Below are 15,120 nucleotides of genomic sequence, written 5' to 3'. Positions count from 1 at the left end.
GAGGAGAGAGAGTAGAGAAGAATGGATAGATTTCCATAGTTAGTGGAACCCATTCATGGCCTCATTTGTAGTCTCCAGGCTCCTCAACCTGTTTCCTTCTCACTCTGTTTAAATCTAGAGGTGTTTTCTACTTCTACTACTACTACTACTATTCTCTCTCTCTCTCTCTCTCTCTCTCTCTCTCTCTCTCTCTCTCTCTCTCTCTCTCTCTCTCTCTCTCTCTCTCTCACCAGACACTTGCATGCATGAAGTCTTTATCTTGGCCTTGGAGTGGCTTTTTTTGGTATTGGGAACAGAACTTAGGACCTTGTATACCCTAGGCAAGCAGTGAGTTACATCTCCAGCCCACGACCCCTTCAGACTCTGAGGTACACTTTTGCCTCTTCTTAGTACAATCGTCTACAGCCAGTAAACAGTCATTGAATGATGGAATTGCAATAGCTAGCAGGGTGTTTCAACCTTAAGATACATACACTGGCTTTAGACTTCATAAAAACTCTGGAAGGATAGAACATAAGCCTCATTCTGAGTGGGAAATCATTCAAGTCTCCAGAGAGCCTAGACCTTGATCAAAACCTGAACCTACCTTTCAAGATTCCAAAGCCACAGGACTGCTAATGTCTGCTGTGTTAGTAGCCTTGGTGGCTCTTTCCTCTGGTACACAGGTCCCACTGCCAGGTGGGCAGCCACTGTGCACCATCTCCCAGGTCTTAGAACATTCACAAGGGGCAGGTGTTGACAGTGACAGAGTGTTGGCCTAAAAGACCCAGTGTTATCTGTTTGTTAAAAAATGGCACACAGCCAAACGTGAGAGCTGCCCACTCTCAGGAAGCAAGAGGGCACAGGGTTCCTGGCAACCTACCGGCATAGTGGTAATTTGCTAAGGGATGACATTTTAACCTGACTGGCTTCCGCAGCAGCAGCATTTCCAGAGTAGCCTGCAGATTCAGAGAGAAGAGGCAGAAGTTAGTAATGTATGTGTGTGTCTTGGGGAAGACCACCTGTCTACCCAAGCGGAGACCAGGGTTAGCACTCAGTGGGACTGGGAAGAAAGCCAGCCAGGGGTGGGTGACGCTAATGGGATCTCCCTTCTGTTCAGCTCCAACAGGACTGAACATGGTAACACCGCCCCTGCCCCCAACCCTAGCCCATGCCTGAAGCTAGTTGGTCACAAGACAGAAAACTCAAACAGCCACTGAGACTTGAGTGCTTCCTTGGAGGAGGCCTATACGCCCCAGAGAGATGAGTGAGGTCTCTGAATGGAGGCGGAGTCTCTGGGGGAGAGCTTGAGAGGAAGGAGTGGGTGGCTGGTGACTGTTTCATAGACAAATCACAGGTCTCATCACTGAATGGAAACAGCTGTATTAATAACAAGTGTACCACACACTGTCCTTCCAGAGTGTCATCAAGGAAACCCTTCAGATCTGCCTTCTTCAGCTAGCTTGTATATATGTCTGTGTTCATGTGTGTGCGAGCATGTGGAGGTCAGATGTCAGCCTGTCATTTATTCTCCAAGTGCTTGTTTTTTTGAGATAGCGCCTCTCACTGGCCTGGAGGTCACCAAGCAGAGTAGGCTGGCTGGCCAGTGAAACCCAAGAGCCTGTGTTTCCCTCCCCAGCACTGGGATTACAAGCACATGCCACCAAATCCAGTTGTGGCTTTTTTTTTTAAAGATTTACTTATTTTTATTTTATGTGTATGAGTGTTTTGTCTACATGCATGTCTGTGCATCATGAGTATAGCTGGTACCCATGGAGCCCAGAAAACAGTATTGGATTCTTCTGGAACTGGAGTTACAGACAGCTGTGAACTGAGTCCCACATGGGTGCTGGGACTCAAACCTGAGTCCCCTGGAAAAGTCCCCATCTTGGTTTATTTATTTTTTTTTTTAAAGAAAAGGCAACAGCAGAGTTGACAGTAGATGGGTTTGGGCTGAGCAAGGCAGAGAAATATTGCTGCTCCGAGTCCACATATCAGCAGCCTCAGGATCCTTTGGGAGCTGCTTAGAAACCCAGAACCTTTAATCCCAGCACTAGGAGGCAGAGCCAGACGGATCCCTGTGAGTTCGAGGCCAGCCTGGTCTACAGAGTGAGATCCAGGACAGGCACCAAAACTACACAGAGAAACCCTGTCTGGAAAAACAACAACAACAAAAAAGAAACCCAGAACCTTTGATAGAGAGATGTACCAGTGCTTAAGATAGACTTATCTGGCCAGTAGTGAAGGATAGCTAGACAAATGGTCAGCTCTGACTCTGTGAGATGGCTCCATGGTTCTAGTTTAAGGACATCTAAGTGTCCCTAATGAAGGTCCCCACCATTAAGAACTATATATATATTTTTTCAATTTTAAAACTTATTTAAAAAATAAAATACATTTTTTTTAAATGTATGAGTGCTGTCTGCATGTATGCCTACATGCCAGAAGAGGGCACCAGATCCCACTAGGGATGGTTGTGAACTGCCATGTGGTTGCTGGGAACTGAACTCAGGATCTTGGAAGAGCAGCCAGTGCTTTTAACTGCTGAGCCATCTCTCTAGGCCCCATTCAGAAGCATGTTAAAGGTGGAAAAAAGGAATCAATCAATGTGTTAGAGAAAAGGGGTCTGGAAGCGTGCACATTTGACTGATTTCCACAACCGGGACCTTCAGGCCAATTCTTGTTTTAGTCAATCTTTCCTTCTAACTCCATCATTGACACATGAAGTGAAATTCTAGTTTCCTGGAGCAGATGTGCTCCGATTATAATTTAGAAACAGGTATGTCGGCAGGAGTCTAACTGGAATTGTTCTTCCTGTAGGCTTTCAGCTTTGGTCCTGCTCACTGAGATAAAGCACCCAACAAGTGTCCTTTGTAGCCTCCTTACCATCACATCACCTTTGGCCTCAAAGAGAGAGTGCAAAGCAAATTCAGAATTGGTCCCTCCGCCCGGCAGCGCACTGGAACAACACAAATTCAGAAGATTCTCCACTGGTGAGAAGAAGAAGTCACTGTATCAGACAGGTTCAGGGCCCTGAAAGCCCACACCCATTCTGGAGCCAGATGTCCCCACTAGAGAAGGGAGCCTCGACCACCCGGCTCCTCCTAGGTACCTTGTTGCTGGAGGGCCTGGTTTTCCAGCTCAGGCCACGGCTTCCACACCAGTGTGGCCTTGTGTGTGTCCTGAGCCAGGGCGGAGACATCTTGCAGTTCTGGGATCTCTGCTTGGAATCTCAAGCCAATGTTGATGCGTCTTTAACGACAAGAAAAACAGTGTGGTCTTCAATGTGATGGCCTAGGCCAGGGGCAACTGTCAAGAACTGAAGACACAGGAAAGCAGTTCCCTCTTGCACGTCCGGGCCTGGCCTTTTCACTGCTAAGAATAGCTTTAATACCGGGGGCCGGGGGAGCCCTTTGCCTGGGGATTCTCAGCTCCCTGAAACTGGAGTGGAAGACAGCTAATTCCAAGAGAAGAGTTGCTAGAACGTGGCTGATAATACCATGGAACTGGAAGTGGGGTCCATGTGTGCAACAATGTAAAGAATCTAAGTATTTATCCCTTCCAGACCACTTTCACGCCTGTGATATGAACAAGGCAGTAATCAGGATTCCCATTCAAGAAACCAACAAAGGCCTCGGAAAACTGACTCAGTACAGATCAGCACTAGAATGGTGTCAACCCAAGCTTTCTAATTCTGGGCTCTACGAAACTCTGTACCACGTGGCCTCTTTTCCAAGTTCATTCATGAAATGAACCGCTTTGCCCTTTCATAGTAAAGAAGTGCCTCTTTATCTACAGTTTTCCGTGGATTTTAGTTACTCATGATCAACTAATGTCTGAAAATATTAGGTGGAAAAGTCCAGAAATAAATAATTCCACGTTACTTTCATGCCATTTTAAGTAATGTGATGAAATCTCGAGCCAGTCTACTTGTATCTGTCTCAGATCAGAGAAAAGATGTCTCACCCTTTTGTCTACAGTATCCACACTGTCTAAGATATATCTGCCTGTTAGTCAGCTGGAGCAGTCTTGATGTTTCAGATAGACTACTGAGGTACTGCAGTGGTTATATACAGGGTATAGTATTATCAGAGGTTCTGGGTACCCAAAGCTGGAGTCTTGGCACACATAAGCCACCAATGTGTGTGTGGGTGCCGTACCCCACTGATCATGAATGATTCAAATACTCCACAAGCCCTTTTGGAAGGTTGGCCTAGAGTCTCAAGAGGGGATGTGGGAAGAAGAACATTCAGGAGGACCTTCAAGAGAGAGGCCTCACTGTCACTGGGGTATGAAAGTGTCCAGTTGAGAAGCTAGCCTGTGGAGGTGGGGATGCTAGATTCTTCGAATCCAGGGCTTCACAATTAGTCCTAAGAAGACTCTGAAATACTAGCACACAGCGGTACTCAAGAAAAGCCACGGTCCTACCATTTCCACAACTCCCCCCTCTCAGTGGCCACTGACTACAGAAGTACTGACTGCCCTTCTAGAAGCTTCCAGATCTTTCCTTATCTGAGGCTTGTGCTCGAAAGGATCATTGACTTTTCCTTACGGTTCAACATCCACAGTCTGCTCTCCAGGTCCTGGGGTGACCGTCACATTGCTGCCATCGATACTGCCTGAAACACAGAAACTAGAGTTTACTGGCTAACACGGAAAACTTCCTAAGACACAAAAACAAACAAGCAATTAGCTGAGCAGTAATTAGCCAATCAGCAATAACAAGGCTCTTCTACCCAACCCACATCAATTTCCAGAGAACTGGACGAATACGTGAGCTGTTCTTTTTCTTCCTCTCTGCCTCCTCCTTCACTCCCCTGACAAGGATCTTGATGTGTAGCCCGATTTGGTTTTGAACTTACTCTCCCACAGCTTTAAGCGCAGTTTCCCCAGAGCTTGGGTCTGCAGGAGTAAGACACCCATTCTCACACAGTGTGAGGAAAAGTTGCCGGGCTAAGCTACACGGTTTCTAGGCAACCAGAAAGAAACCTAGCTACAAAGATCTCGGTCCTCCCTTCTGTCCCTTCAACCCCTCTGAGGAGATGGGGATTTCCTGTGTTGCCCAGGATGGCCTTGAATTCCCCATCCTTCTGCCTCAGCTCCTTAGTAACTGGAGTTACACTCATGTGCTGCCTACAGAGTTCATGATTGGTTCCCCCCTCCTTTAAATAAAGCATGCTAAATATTAAGATTTACTCTTGTGGGCTGGAGAGATGGCTCAGAGGTTAAGAGCACTGACTGCTCTTCCAGAGGTCCTGAGTTCAATTCCCAGCACCCACATGGTGGCTCACAACCATCTGTAGTGAGATCTGGTGCCCTCTTCTGGCCTGCAGGGGTACATGCTGTATACATAATAAATAAATCTTTAAAAAAAAAAAAAAGATTTACTCTTGCCTATACCATCCAACCCCCCATGTACATCTGTTAAATATTTATCTTAAGCATCTTGTATGACCATCCAAGGCAGTCTTAGCGTGCACACTTCCCGTTTCGTTATCCCAAAGACACTTGCACTTGCTTTTCTCCTCAGATCGGGTCCCCTGAGCTACTAAATGAGATGCTGAGGACGTAAGAACCTTGCAAAGTATCTGGAACACATTAACTGATCCTTCACGGAAATCCGAGGGGTAAACTAGCCTGTTGAAGAAAGTGAGACCTGCCCCCGACCCCCGTCAGGGTGGTATCCAGAATCGACAGGGGTGACACCGGGGTTAAAGGACTCACTGGAGCGGCACAGCAGCACGCGTGGCGTGGGCGTGAGGGGAGTGAGGGGCAGCTGGGGGTGCACTCCGGGGCCGTGGCCCGAGATGAGGACATTGCTGAAGAGCCCCGAGCCCTGGCGCACCGGGCTCAGCATGGGGGGCGGCGTGTAGGGGGGCAGCTCGTGGCCGGGGTCCAGGAGCAGGTGGTCCCCGAGGACGCGCGGGGAGCGCAGCTGGCTCTGGTACAGGGTGGCCCCCGAGTACGAGGTGGGGTTGGGGGCGTAGGAGGAAGGCGGGGGCGGGATGAAGAGCGGCTCGGGCCGGTGCCGGAACTTCTTCTTCTCCGGGAGGGTCTTGAGGGGCTCCTCGGCTTTGGCGGCGGCGACGGGCGGCGGAGGCTTCCGGGGGATGTCCTGCAGCGGGAGGAAGGGGAGCTGGGGTTCACGGCCGGCCATCGCGGCCGCCCGCCCGCCCGCCCGCCCCTCTCCGCAGGCTCGGCCGGGCATCTGGAACGTTCTATAGCGGGTCGGTCTGCAGAGGGTGGCCCGGGCCACGCCTACATGGCCGTCGGTCCGTCCGTCCGTCACCCGTGCCCTCTCCTCGGGGCTGCGGGGCGGGGGCAGGCTGGCCGTGCCCACAGCCCTCGGGGCCGCGCCCACGGGCCGCCCCCTGCCACGCCCCCCCAGGCACCCCGTCTCCCGCCCGGGGACCCCGCCACACCGACGCATCTATGCCGGCGGGTCGGCACGTGCGCGTCCCGTCACGGAGAAGCAGGGCATGCCAAAGCCGGACGGACGGACGGACGGACGGACGCACGCACGCGGGCGGGCCTGGGGGCGAGCCGTGCCACCGCAGCCCCCGGGGGTCCCTGCGGGAGGCTCTGGGCGGCTGAGGTGCCCGCCCAGCAGCAGCAGCAGCCCCGGTGCCCCCGGGGCGAGTGGAGACAGCAGCAAGGGGTGATGGGAAAGCCCCCCCCCCCCGTCACATGACCTGCCCGGTGCCCCTCACTCAGCTTGGGGCGCCTCTCCCCGCCCGCCCGCCCGCCGGGGGTCTCCTCAGACCAGCGCCCTCCAGCCTCCCTCCTTCCCTCAAGCAGGGGCGCTGCACAGCCTGAGGCACCCTGAGGGGCCGCGGGAGGCTGAGGGGGAGAGAGGCTGAGGGGGAGACCGCTGCAAGGCGCGGCTTTGCCATCCCCACCCTCAGCTGAGGAGCAAATCTGGAAAGGTGAGCCCTGCCCGCGGGCGCTGAGGGGATCATCTCAGCGCTGCCCTGCGGCCCCAACCGAGGATCACAGGGTCAAGAGCCCCCTTCAGGCTCAGGCGAGCCTCTCCGAGCCACCAGGACCCGAGGCGCCGCTCAAAGTGTCACACTCGGGTCCCCTCTGAAGGATTTTAACTACGGATTCTGGGGGGGCAGAGCCAAACACTGTATTTTATAAAGCTCCTGCCCCCAGGGGAGGGATAAGTCCAACACTCTGAGGGAAACCGAGCCTCTGGGAGGGACGTTCTTATGCTCGCATTACCTCAGAGCTGAGAGTAGAATTCCGAGCCCTTTCCTGGATTTTAAAATGGTTTTTACAGCAGGGACTCGGCTTTCACGCCTTATTCGTCCCGCATGCATGCTTCTACTTCCGCCTGCCTGTCAACTGACGGGACTGACGTGGTCTCTCCCACCCTTGCGTTAAACCAAGTTCACCCCTTCCAACTCAGCCAACTAGAACCCCTCACGATCTCCTAAGCAATCTCCTAAGCAAAAACAACCACCACACTGTCCTGCTTGTTGGACCCACCCACGTGGTATACAGGTGCACCTTGATTTATGATGGAGCTACAATCCGAATAATTCACAGTAAAGCAAAAAATATTATTAAGTCAAAAATGAATTTAGGGCACCTCACCCATAGAGCATCCTCGCTCCAGAGCCCAGTGCACAACAGTCTCTCGCTGTTCTTTCCCTCATGATCACTTAACTGACTGGGCGTTGTGGCGTCAGGAGGGAAGACTGTATTGCATTGGACAGTTGTCTGTCACTAGCCTGGAGAAGACCAAGATCCAAAGATCCAAAGGACAGTGAGGAGAACTTTTAATTGTATGTAAAGCTGAAGATGTCTGAGGATCCATTTTAGCAGAAGACATCTGTATTTCCATCTTGCCCGCTCCAGGGCACAGGTTTCTCCTTAGCCCTCATGTGCTCACTGTCTTGAATGAGATGGGTGGCTGTAACCCCTGTGTGATGAGGACTTCCAGGACAGACATAGTGCCTTTCACACCAAATCTCACGACTTCCCCAGGCAAGGGGTGTGTGTGTGTGTGTGTGTGTGTGTGTGTGTGTGTGTGTGTAGATACGCTATTTCCTCTTTGCTGGTTGCTAGGTCCCTCTGGCCAGAATATGGAGGCCGTCCCTCAGTCTCTCTTCTTCTGAGTCTCAATGTCACAACAGAACCCAAACTAGTTCTTTCTGGGTGTTTCAACCCTACCCCTATGTCTTCTAGATTCCCACTCACTCTCTAAGGACACGTAAGACCCAACACACTACACCGTGGGCTGGGACAGGTGTGGTAGGGCCAGCCACGGAGGTCATAAATTCCCCAGGGTAGAGAGAAGAGAGGGGAGGGCGTGAGGAAGGCAGAGAGTTTCACGGTGAGTGAGAAACACAAATCCCTTTGCTTTCCTGAGATTTACAGCGTATGGCTCTCACTGGGCTGATTACGGGGGCTGTAATGGATTTGAGTCCCCAGGGCATTTAAGCAGGTGTGAGTCTGACGCTCTTGACAAGGCAGATCATCTGAGCGGACGGTGCTCAGGTGCGGCTACTTCCCAGAGGACCTGCCATTCCAAGGGTGACCTCTCTGGCAGCTGGATCTGGGGAGACCTGGAGGTCTTGGGAAAGGGCAACAGCTGTTCATTGTCCGGGGCAGAGATACTTTCCATGTCTTAGCAACTGGTAAGGTTATATTGATTTCTGCCAACTGGACTATCGTTTACGTTTAAACAGGAGAACACCTCAGTTCTCGGAATCGGATCCACACCATCAGCCTGGGGTAACAAGCACGGCATGGCTTGGTCGATGGCAGGTGGCCTGAAAGCCTGAGCCGAGAGGGAGACATGAGGCCTGAGCTCGGGCCAGCGACTGGAAAAGCCGTCTTCCTCTCCAGGAAAGCAAAGAGGGGTCCCCACCCCAGGCAGGTGTGGCAGCACAGCGACTCACAGCAGGCGCGCAGGGGGCAGCCCCTTGGGGAGAGCGAGGGGGAGAGAGGTTCATCCTCACGAGCACAGGCATCTCGTCGTCCGACACCGAGCTGGCTGGCTTGTCTCTGGCCGAGGGGGTGGCAGCGACGCTGTTGGTGAACCCCTGAGAGCTGGGCTTGGGTGGGAGAAGCTTGACAGGGACAGACACGGGCATGACCATAGGCGTGAGGCGTTCGGCCTCAGGAGGGAGCGGTGGCGGCGGAGGCGGAGGCGGCAGTGGCTGAGGCTGAGGCGGTGGTGGTGGTGGGGCCTTCTCTCCTTCTTCCTACACAGACAATAAAGGCTTTGATCCTGGGCTGAAAGCAGCTCTCCCAAGGGGGACAGTTTCCAGGATATCAGTGGTGGGGGGACAGAGAACCACAGCTGGGTGGTTTCCTTCCTGTGACTCTGGGTCCCTGAGCTACATTTAAGGTATCATTTCTATATGAAAATATTAAAAAAAAAAAAAAAAGCTGGTGGCTGCCATGGTTTTTCGAAGTCAAGAACAGGGATTGCTATTCAGTCAAAACCGAACATGTGATCGTATGCGGGGGGGGGGGGGGGGGGGGGCTTTCCATTCCCTGGGCCTCAGTTTATTCAGGCATCTAATGGAAACCGTCATTGCAGCCAAAATGTTCTTCAGTTGGGAAACCACATCGAAAATGCAGAACACGCTACGGTTTGATTTGTTTCTTGAAGACAAGGTCTCCATAGGTAGCACAAACTGACCTCAAACTCTGGATCCTCCTGCCCAGCCTCCCAAGTGCTGGGATTACAAGTGTGTAATGCCACACCAGGCTTAAAACACATTTCCCTTTTCTGCTTTTGAGACACAGTCTTGCTATGTTGTCTTGGCTAGCCTGGAGCTATATAAACCAGGCTGGCCTGCGTGCAACGTGCAGTGATCCCCCTGTCTCTGCCTCCTGAGCACTGGGATTATACAGGCATGAGCCGTGACCCACCTGGCAACAATACTGTTTTTTAAAAAGTGAAGACAAATTCTTTTACCTGGCACAGGTGGGAAATAGAGACGGGAGACTGAATCTCATAAAATCAGTATTTTAAGAATTTTCAGAAAATTCTATGAATTCTAACCTAACCCGGAGATGATTTCCTACCTGGAGACTGAGGGCGTTACAGGATCACTGGACCCTCCCTGTAGCCAACCACTGCATGGATGAACAGAAACTTCTGGCCAAGAGCTTGAGAGTTACACGCTTTTTCTTAGCCACTGACTACGGATCTCAAAGGCCATCTAATTATGGTCTTGAGTGCTTTAAACAATCTGTGTTACATTTACATATCTATATACTCCGCATTTACAGATTTATAGACTTTTCATTTTCATAGTTCCTTCCACACCCTTCTCTAGGAAAAAGAGATGGTGTTCCCTAAAGAGATTTCCAGTGCCCTTCTTTGGACACTTGTCTATAAAGCCGGGGAAGTGGGGACTGTATGGTCTGGCTGGCTCCTGGGGAGGACCACGCCTCCCCTGGCGCCCACACAAGGCACACATCCCTCTGTCTCACGCTGACAGCAGCAAAGCAAAGCAAGCAGCACATGACCTTCAAAGGACGGGGTAGGCTCTTGCTGACCTGTTTGAGGCTGGGGGAGGCCCTCATTCCCCCGTGGGACCGCATGTGGCCATTCAGGGCAGGCAGGCTTTTGAACTCCTTCAGGCAGATGGAGCAAGTCAGCTTGTTCTTGGCATCAAACTGTTCCCCAAACGCTCCTTTGGTTGGACCACTGCTGAAGGGTAGGGCCACATGGGAAGAACACACACATTGAGGAGGGGAAAGACAAATTTATCACAAGGCTTCACACCTACAATGCACCCATTTTATTTATCTAATCTTCCATTGTCCAAGGCCTTAATATATCCTCTAAAGAACTAAGGCCAATGTACAGATGGAAAAACTGAGGCTCAGACGGAGCAAGGGTGTTCTTTCTTTAAAAAAGTAAAATTTTAAATTAGGTTTATTTTGTGTGTGTGTGTGTGTGTGTGTGTGTGTGTGTGTGTGTGTGTGTGTGTGCGCGCGTGCACACACGCGTGCACCCTAGTGCATGTGTGGAAGTCAGAGGACAACTTGGAGTCAGTTCTCTCTCTCCTTTCACTATATAGGTCCCAGGGTTCAAATTCAGGTCATCAGGCTTAGCAGTAAGCACCTCTACCTGCAGGGCCATCTCACTGGCCTGGGAGGGGCTTTCTCTCCTTTAAAAAATTACAAATATATGGTGCGTGTGTATGAGTGTTTCAATTGCTTGTATGTATGTGCATTGTGTGTGTGCCTGGTACCTGGGGAGACCAGAGGGTCTGGTCCCCTAGAGCTGGAATTATAGGCACTTGTGAGCTACCTCGTATGGGTGCTGGAACCCCAACTCTGGTCTGCTGCAAGACCAGCAAGTGCTCTTTATTGCTAATCCGTCTCCCCAGCAGAAAGGGCTTTCCTAAAATCCTGTCACACAGGACACCCCCCCATCTTTCCAGCCCTTCAGGCATTTGATCATCCTCAGCTTTCAATGCCCACCCACCGTGGGCACGAGAGCCTGTACTCTTCGCCGCCACACGCCCAAAGCCCAGCGCTAACCCTGGTACACAGAAGGCACTCGCTAAGCGCTCAGTGGTTGAATAGCTGAAGAACAGAGCACAGGCTTGGGAGCCTTTGGCCATTACTGCTCCTTGCTTCAGATGTACCTTCAGTTCTGAGCCCAGCTTTCCAGAACAAGAGAGCGGTAGCTGACGAGAATCCAGGGCTGGCAACTGACGGCACCCGACAGCAATGTCTGCCTCACTGCGGGTTTACTTTACTTGACACATGGGTTAAGCACACAGTTAAGTGTTCAAACACAGCTGCTACTGCTGTTCCTATACTTTCTTTGAAACATTGGCCTTGAATTTATAAATGAGTCATTTATACAACCCAGAAAACTCACAGCCTCCCAAATATCCCAAACCTTTGAGCGTACCTTGATTCCGGGGACCCTGGCTGGGTTCTCCCATCAGGTAGGTGCATCTAATTTTGAGCCAAACAGGACACCGAAAGAAAACAAGAGAGAAAAACAAACATGTATGTCTAAAGGGAGGACTCTCAAGAGGTCTGAACACCAGGATCCACCCTTCTAGAACTTTCTCTGCTCATGACCCTGCACGTCTACTCATGCCTTTATTCTGCATCTGATTTCTTTTCCCTACTTCCTAAATAAGGACACGACCTCCTCTATCCTCTTTATTCTGTCTGCATCTACTCTGCACTAACAGGGTCTATCTTTCCATGTTGGGCCCTGGCCTCCGTTTTGGGGGAGCTGTTGCCTTGCTCGCTGACCTTGACCAGATGTCCTCCCTATGCTAATTCCCTGACGGTTTCCTTCCTCCTAAACAGCTCACCGAAGGTTCCTTGTTTGCGTATCCTGCATATTGGTGTAATGCTAGAATGTAAAACATCTGTAGCGAACTTTTGCCCTCCCAGGTTCTTCCACTGTACTGTAAGTCTGTATTTAAGGTCTCCTCCCTCCTTCAATAAAGGGCATTCTACTGAGACCAATGACCCGCTGTCTTGTCTCTCTTTTTAATCCTCAGCCTCTCGCTCGGACATGGTGAACGGGTAGTAACGCGGGCGTTGCTACACTTCCAAAGGACAGGGAGGAAATGGGCGCACAGCGTCATTCCGGGAGACCGGATAGAACAACAACAAAAACCTTTGTGTATATGAGTGCATGAACAGTGTGTGTGTGTGTGTGTGTGTATGTGTGATGGGGGAGCACACATGTGCATAGTGTTTGTGCAGAGATCAGAAGACAAGCTGTGTCTTGGGGAATACTCCAAGGACAGAGATCCAATGGGGGTGAGAAGTTCTCACTATGTGGTTGTCTCTGATCTAGACAATTGTGCACATATGTTTGCATGTGTTCCTGTGCATTTGGTTATGTATGCATATGTGGGCCACATGAGTGGAGGCCAGAGGTCAGCTTTGGCTGTTGTTCTCCGGGTACTGTCCACATGGCTAATTTTGTTACATTTATTTATTTATTTAATTTATTTAATTAATTAATTAATTTATTTATTGTGTGTGTATGTGTTGCCACAGCACATGTGTGGAGGCCAAAAGACAACTTGTGGGGGTCAGTATTCTCCTTTCTCCACGTGGGTCCTCGGGGGATGGAGCTCAGGTCCTCGGGCATGGCAGCAAGTGCCTTTACCCTCTGAGCTATCGCGACAGCCCGACTTGTCATTTTGCTTACTGGCTTGGAACTCTGTAAGTAAGCTAGGCTAGCTGGTCAGTGAGCCCCAGGGACCCTCTGGTCTCTGCCTCCCCGGGGCTGGGATTGTAGGCACATGCTGCCTAGCTCTGCCCTGCATCCCAAGATGGAACTGAGCCACCCTCTAGCCCGACTCTAGGTCTTGATCATTACATCAACCATTTAGGACATACTACAATACTCTCACCACCTCATGACAAACCCTCAGGCCAAGGACCGAATCCATATTGATTCTGTATTCCAAGTGCCCGGCACAGACAGTGCCTGGCACATGTAGGTTAGCATTTGAGAAATGTATAAAGAACGGAAAGAATGAAGGTTGGGGAGAGAAGTGGGCACTGCCAAGACTCATGCCTGTTGCACATGCAGATATGGGGAGAAACTTCGACGCTGAGATACCTGGGGCCACATCGAACTGGGAGACGGCTGCTGATGCTGAGGCCCCATGTTGTTGAGGTGGATCCCACTGGGGGACAGGAGCGGTTGGTGAGGAAGGGTACTGCCAACTCGGGTCATTTCTGAGCTTGCGGGGTCTGCCACGCCTGTATCAGGAGGCCCCATGTCCCCATGGGAGCTCAGCATCGCTGGAGTCTGCCTGTCACTAGAATACGTCTTCAACTGACTGTCTTCACGCTGCTGGTGCTGGGACAGGTGGCTCTGTTGGTAGAGGGGGTGGCTGTAGGGCTGCTGAGGCTCCTGGTAGTAATACTGGGGCATGGAGCCCAGCTGGATCAGCTGGACAGCATGCGCCTGCTCCGGGGTATACTGATGAGGGTCCCTGTGATACGAAGGGGGCTGCAGGTGCATCGGGGGCTGCTGCTGCTCTTGCAAGTGTTGCATCATGGGTTGGGGCTGATAATACTGAGGTATCTGCAGTGAACCCTGCCGCTGCTGCAGTTGGAGCTGCTGCTGCTGCTGCTGCTGAGGCTGTGGGGGGCGAATCTGCGGCTGTGGTTGCTGCTGCATTTCTTGCATTGAGATCCGCTGCAGCCCGGCTTGCTGCTGCTGAGGCGGTGGCTGTGGGTAATACTGGTGCTGCTGCATTGGTTGCATATGGCTGGACAGCACCTGAGAGGCTGGCAGTGGCTGTCCTCCTTGCATTGGCATCTGGGCCAGGGGCTGCTGGTAGTCATAGTACAGGTGCCCTTGCGGGGCATGCTGCCCGACCGGAAGGGCCGGTTTGGGCAGTCCACCTGTGAACCCGGGGTGAGGCTGCTGGGGCACCTGCTGGTAGCGGGAAGCTATAGCAGATGCGGAGGGCTCCACGGGCTTCTGAGAGAGCAGCTGACGAAGGGCGCTGTCCGAGGCTCCATCCATCACTGCTGACTGGGTGTGCAGCACCTGGGCCATGTTATTGACCTGAATTCGCAGGTTTTGGTTGGCAAACACCTGGGTGAAAGAGTCCAGCTTGTGTAAAACACCACTGGTGAGTTTCTGGGTCCGGATCTCACTGGCCTGGGAATAAGTGTATTGGTAGCCATCAGTGGGCTCTACCTGGCCCGGGGCCCCCCACATCATGTTTGAGTTGGCCAAGTTGCTACGAAGCTGGACGTGGTTCCCAGGCCCTGCATGGCTTCCCCATCCTCCCTGCCTGGAGGTATCCATTTGGCCAAGGTTTTTGGAGCCAATTGGCAAACCCAGACTATCCCGAGTATCTTGAGGGAAGTGAGGCGAGATGGGCGAGGCCTGCGGGGCATCCATTCCAGCCCCTGAGATTGTATTCCCATAGCTGTGGTTCAGCCCGCTGTGGACACCGAGGGGTGGCTGTTGATAGAAGAGGTTCTCACCACCGTGGGCCACGTGGTTGGTCTTGTACAGCTGCTGGTCCCCCATGATGTCTTCTTGGTTATGAATGTTCAGCCACAAAAAGGAAAAAAAAAGGAAATGAAGAAAATAAAAAATCCTGAAACCCTGAGAAGATGAGAGAAAGTGTGCACCCTACTCCACGGCTGACA

At 51.7% G+C, this 15,120-nt stretch overlaps 1 protein-coding gene across 11 annotated transcripts in view; it reads right to left on the bottom strand.

Annotated features, from left to right (window-relative positions):
• Trerf1 (transcriptional regulating factor 1) overlaps positions 1-14,998 on the bottom strand; it is a 45,311-nt gene extending 30,313 nt beyond the window's left edge. For 2 of the 11 annotated variants that reach the window (XM_052745518.1, XM_052745520.1), the window contains exons 1-9: positions 13,565-14,998; positions 11,876-11,922; positions 10,504-10,657; positions 8,889-9,194; positions 5,704-6,094; positions 4,532-4,598; positions 3,092-3,231; positions 2,866-2,969; positions 863-938 (exon numbers count right to left, since the gene is read on the bottom strand). In XM_052745518.1, coding sequence (XP_052601478.1) covers positions 863-938; positions 2,866-2,969; positions 3,092-3,231; positions 4,532-4,598; positions 5,704-6,094; positions 8,889-9,194; positions 10,504-10,657; positions 11,876-11,922; positions 13,565-14,998 — 2,719 coding nt within the window. The remainder of the gene's footprint in view (positions 1-862; positions 939-2,865; positions 2,970-3,091; positions 3,232-4,531; positions 4,599-5,703; positions 6,095-8,888; positions 9,195-10,503; positions 10,658-11,875; positions 11,923-13,564) is intronic. The other 9 variants (XM_052745522.1, XM_052745524.1, XM_052745519.1 and 6 more) reach the window with 5 other exon arrangements.
• Positions 14,999-15,120: the final 122 nt, after the last annotated feature.

Source organism: Peromyscus californicus, unplaced genomic scaffold (genome assembly GCF_007827085.1).
Source record: "Peromyscus californicus insignis strain IS unplaced genomic scaffold, ASM782708v3 Scaffold_19__1_contigs__length_69161282, whole genome shotgun sequence".
NCBI lineage: Eukaryota > Metazoa > Chordata > Mammalia > Rodentia > Cricetidae > Peromyscus > Peromyscus californicus.
The sequence above is the reverse complement of the archived record's forward strand: the minus strand, read 5'-3'. Positions and strand labels throughout refer to the sequence as shown.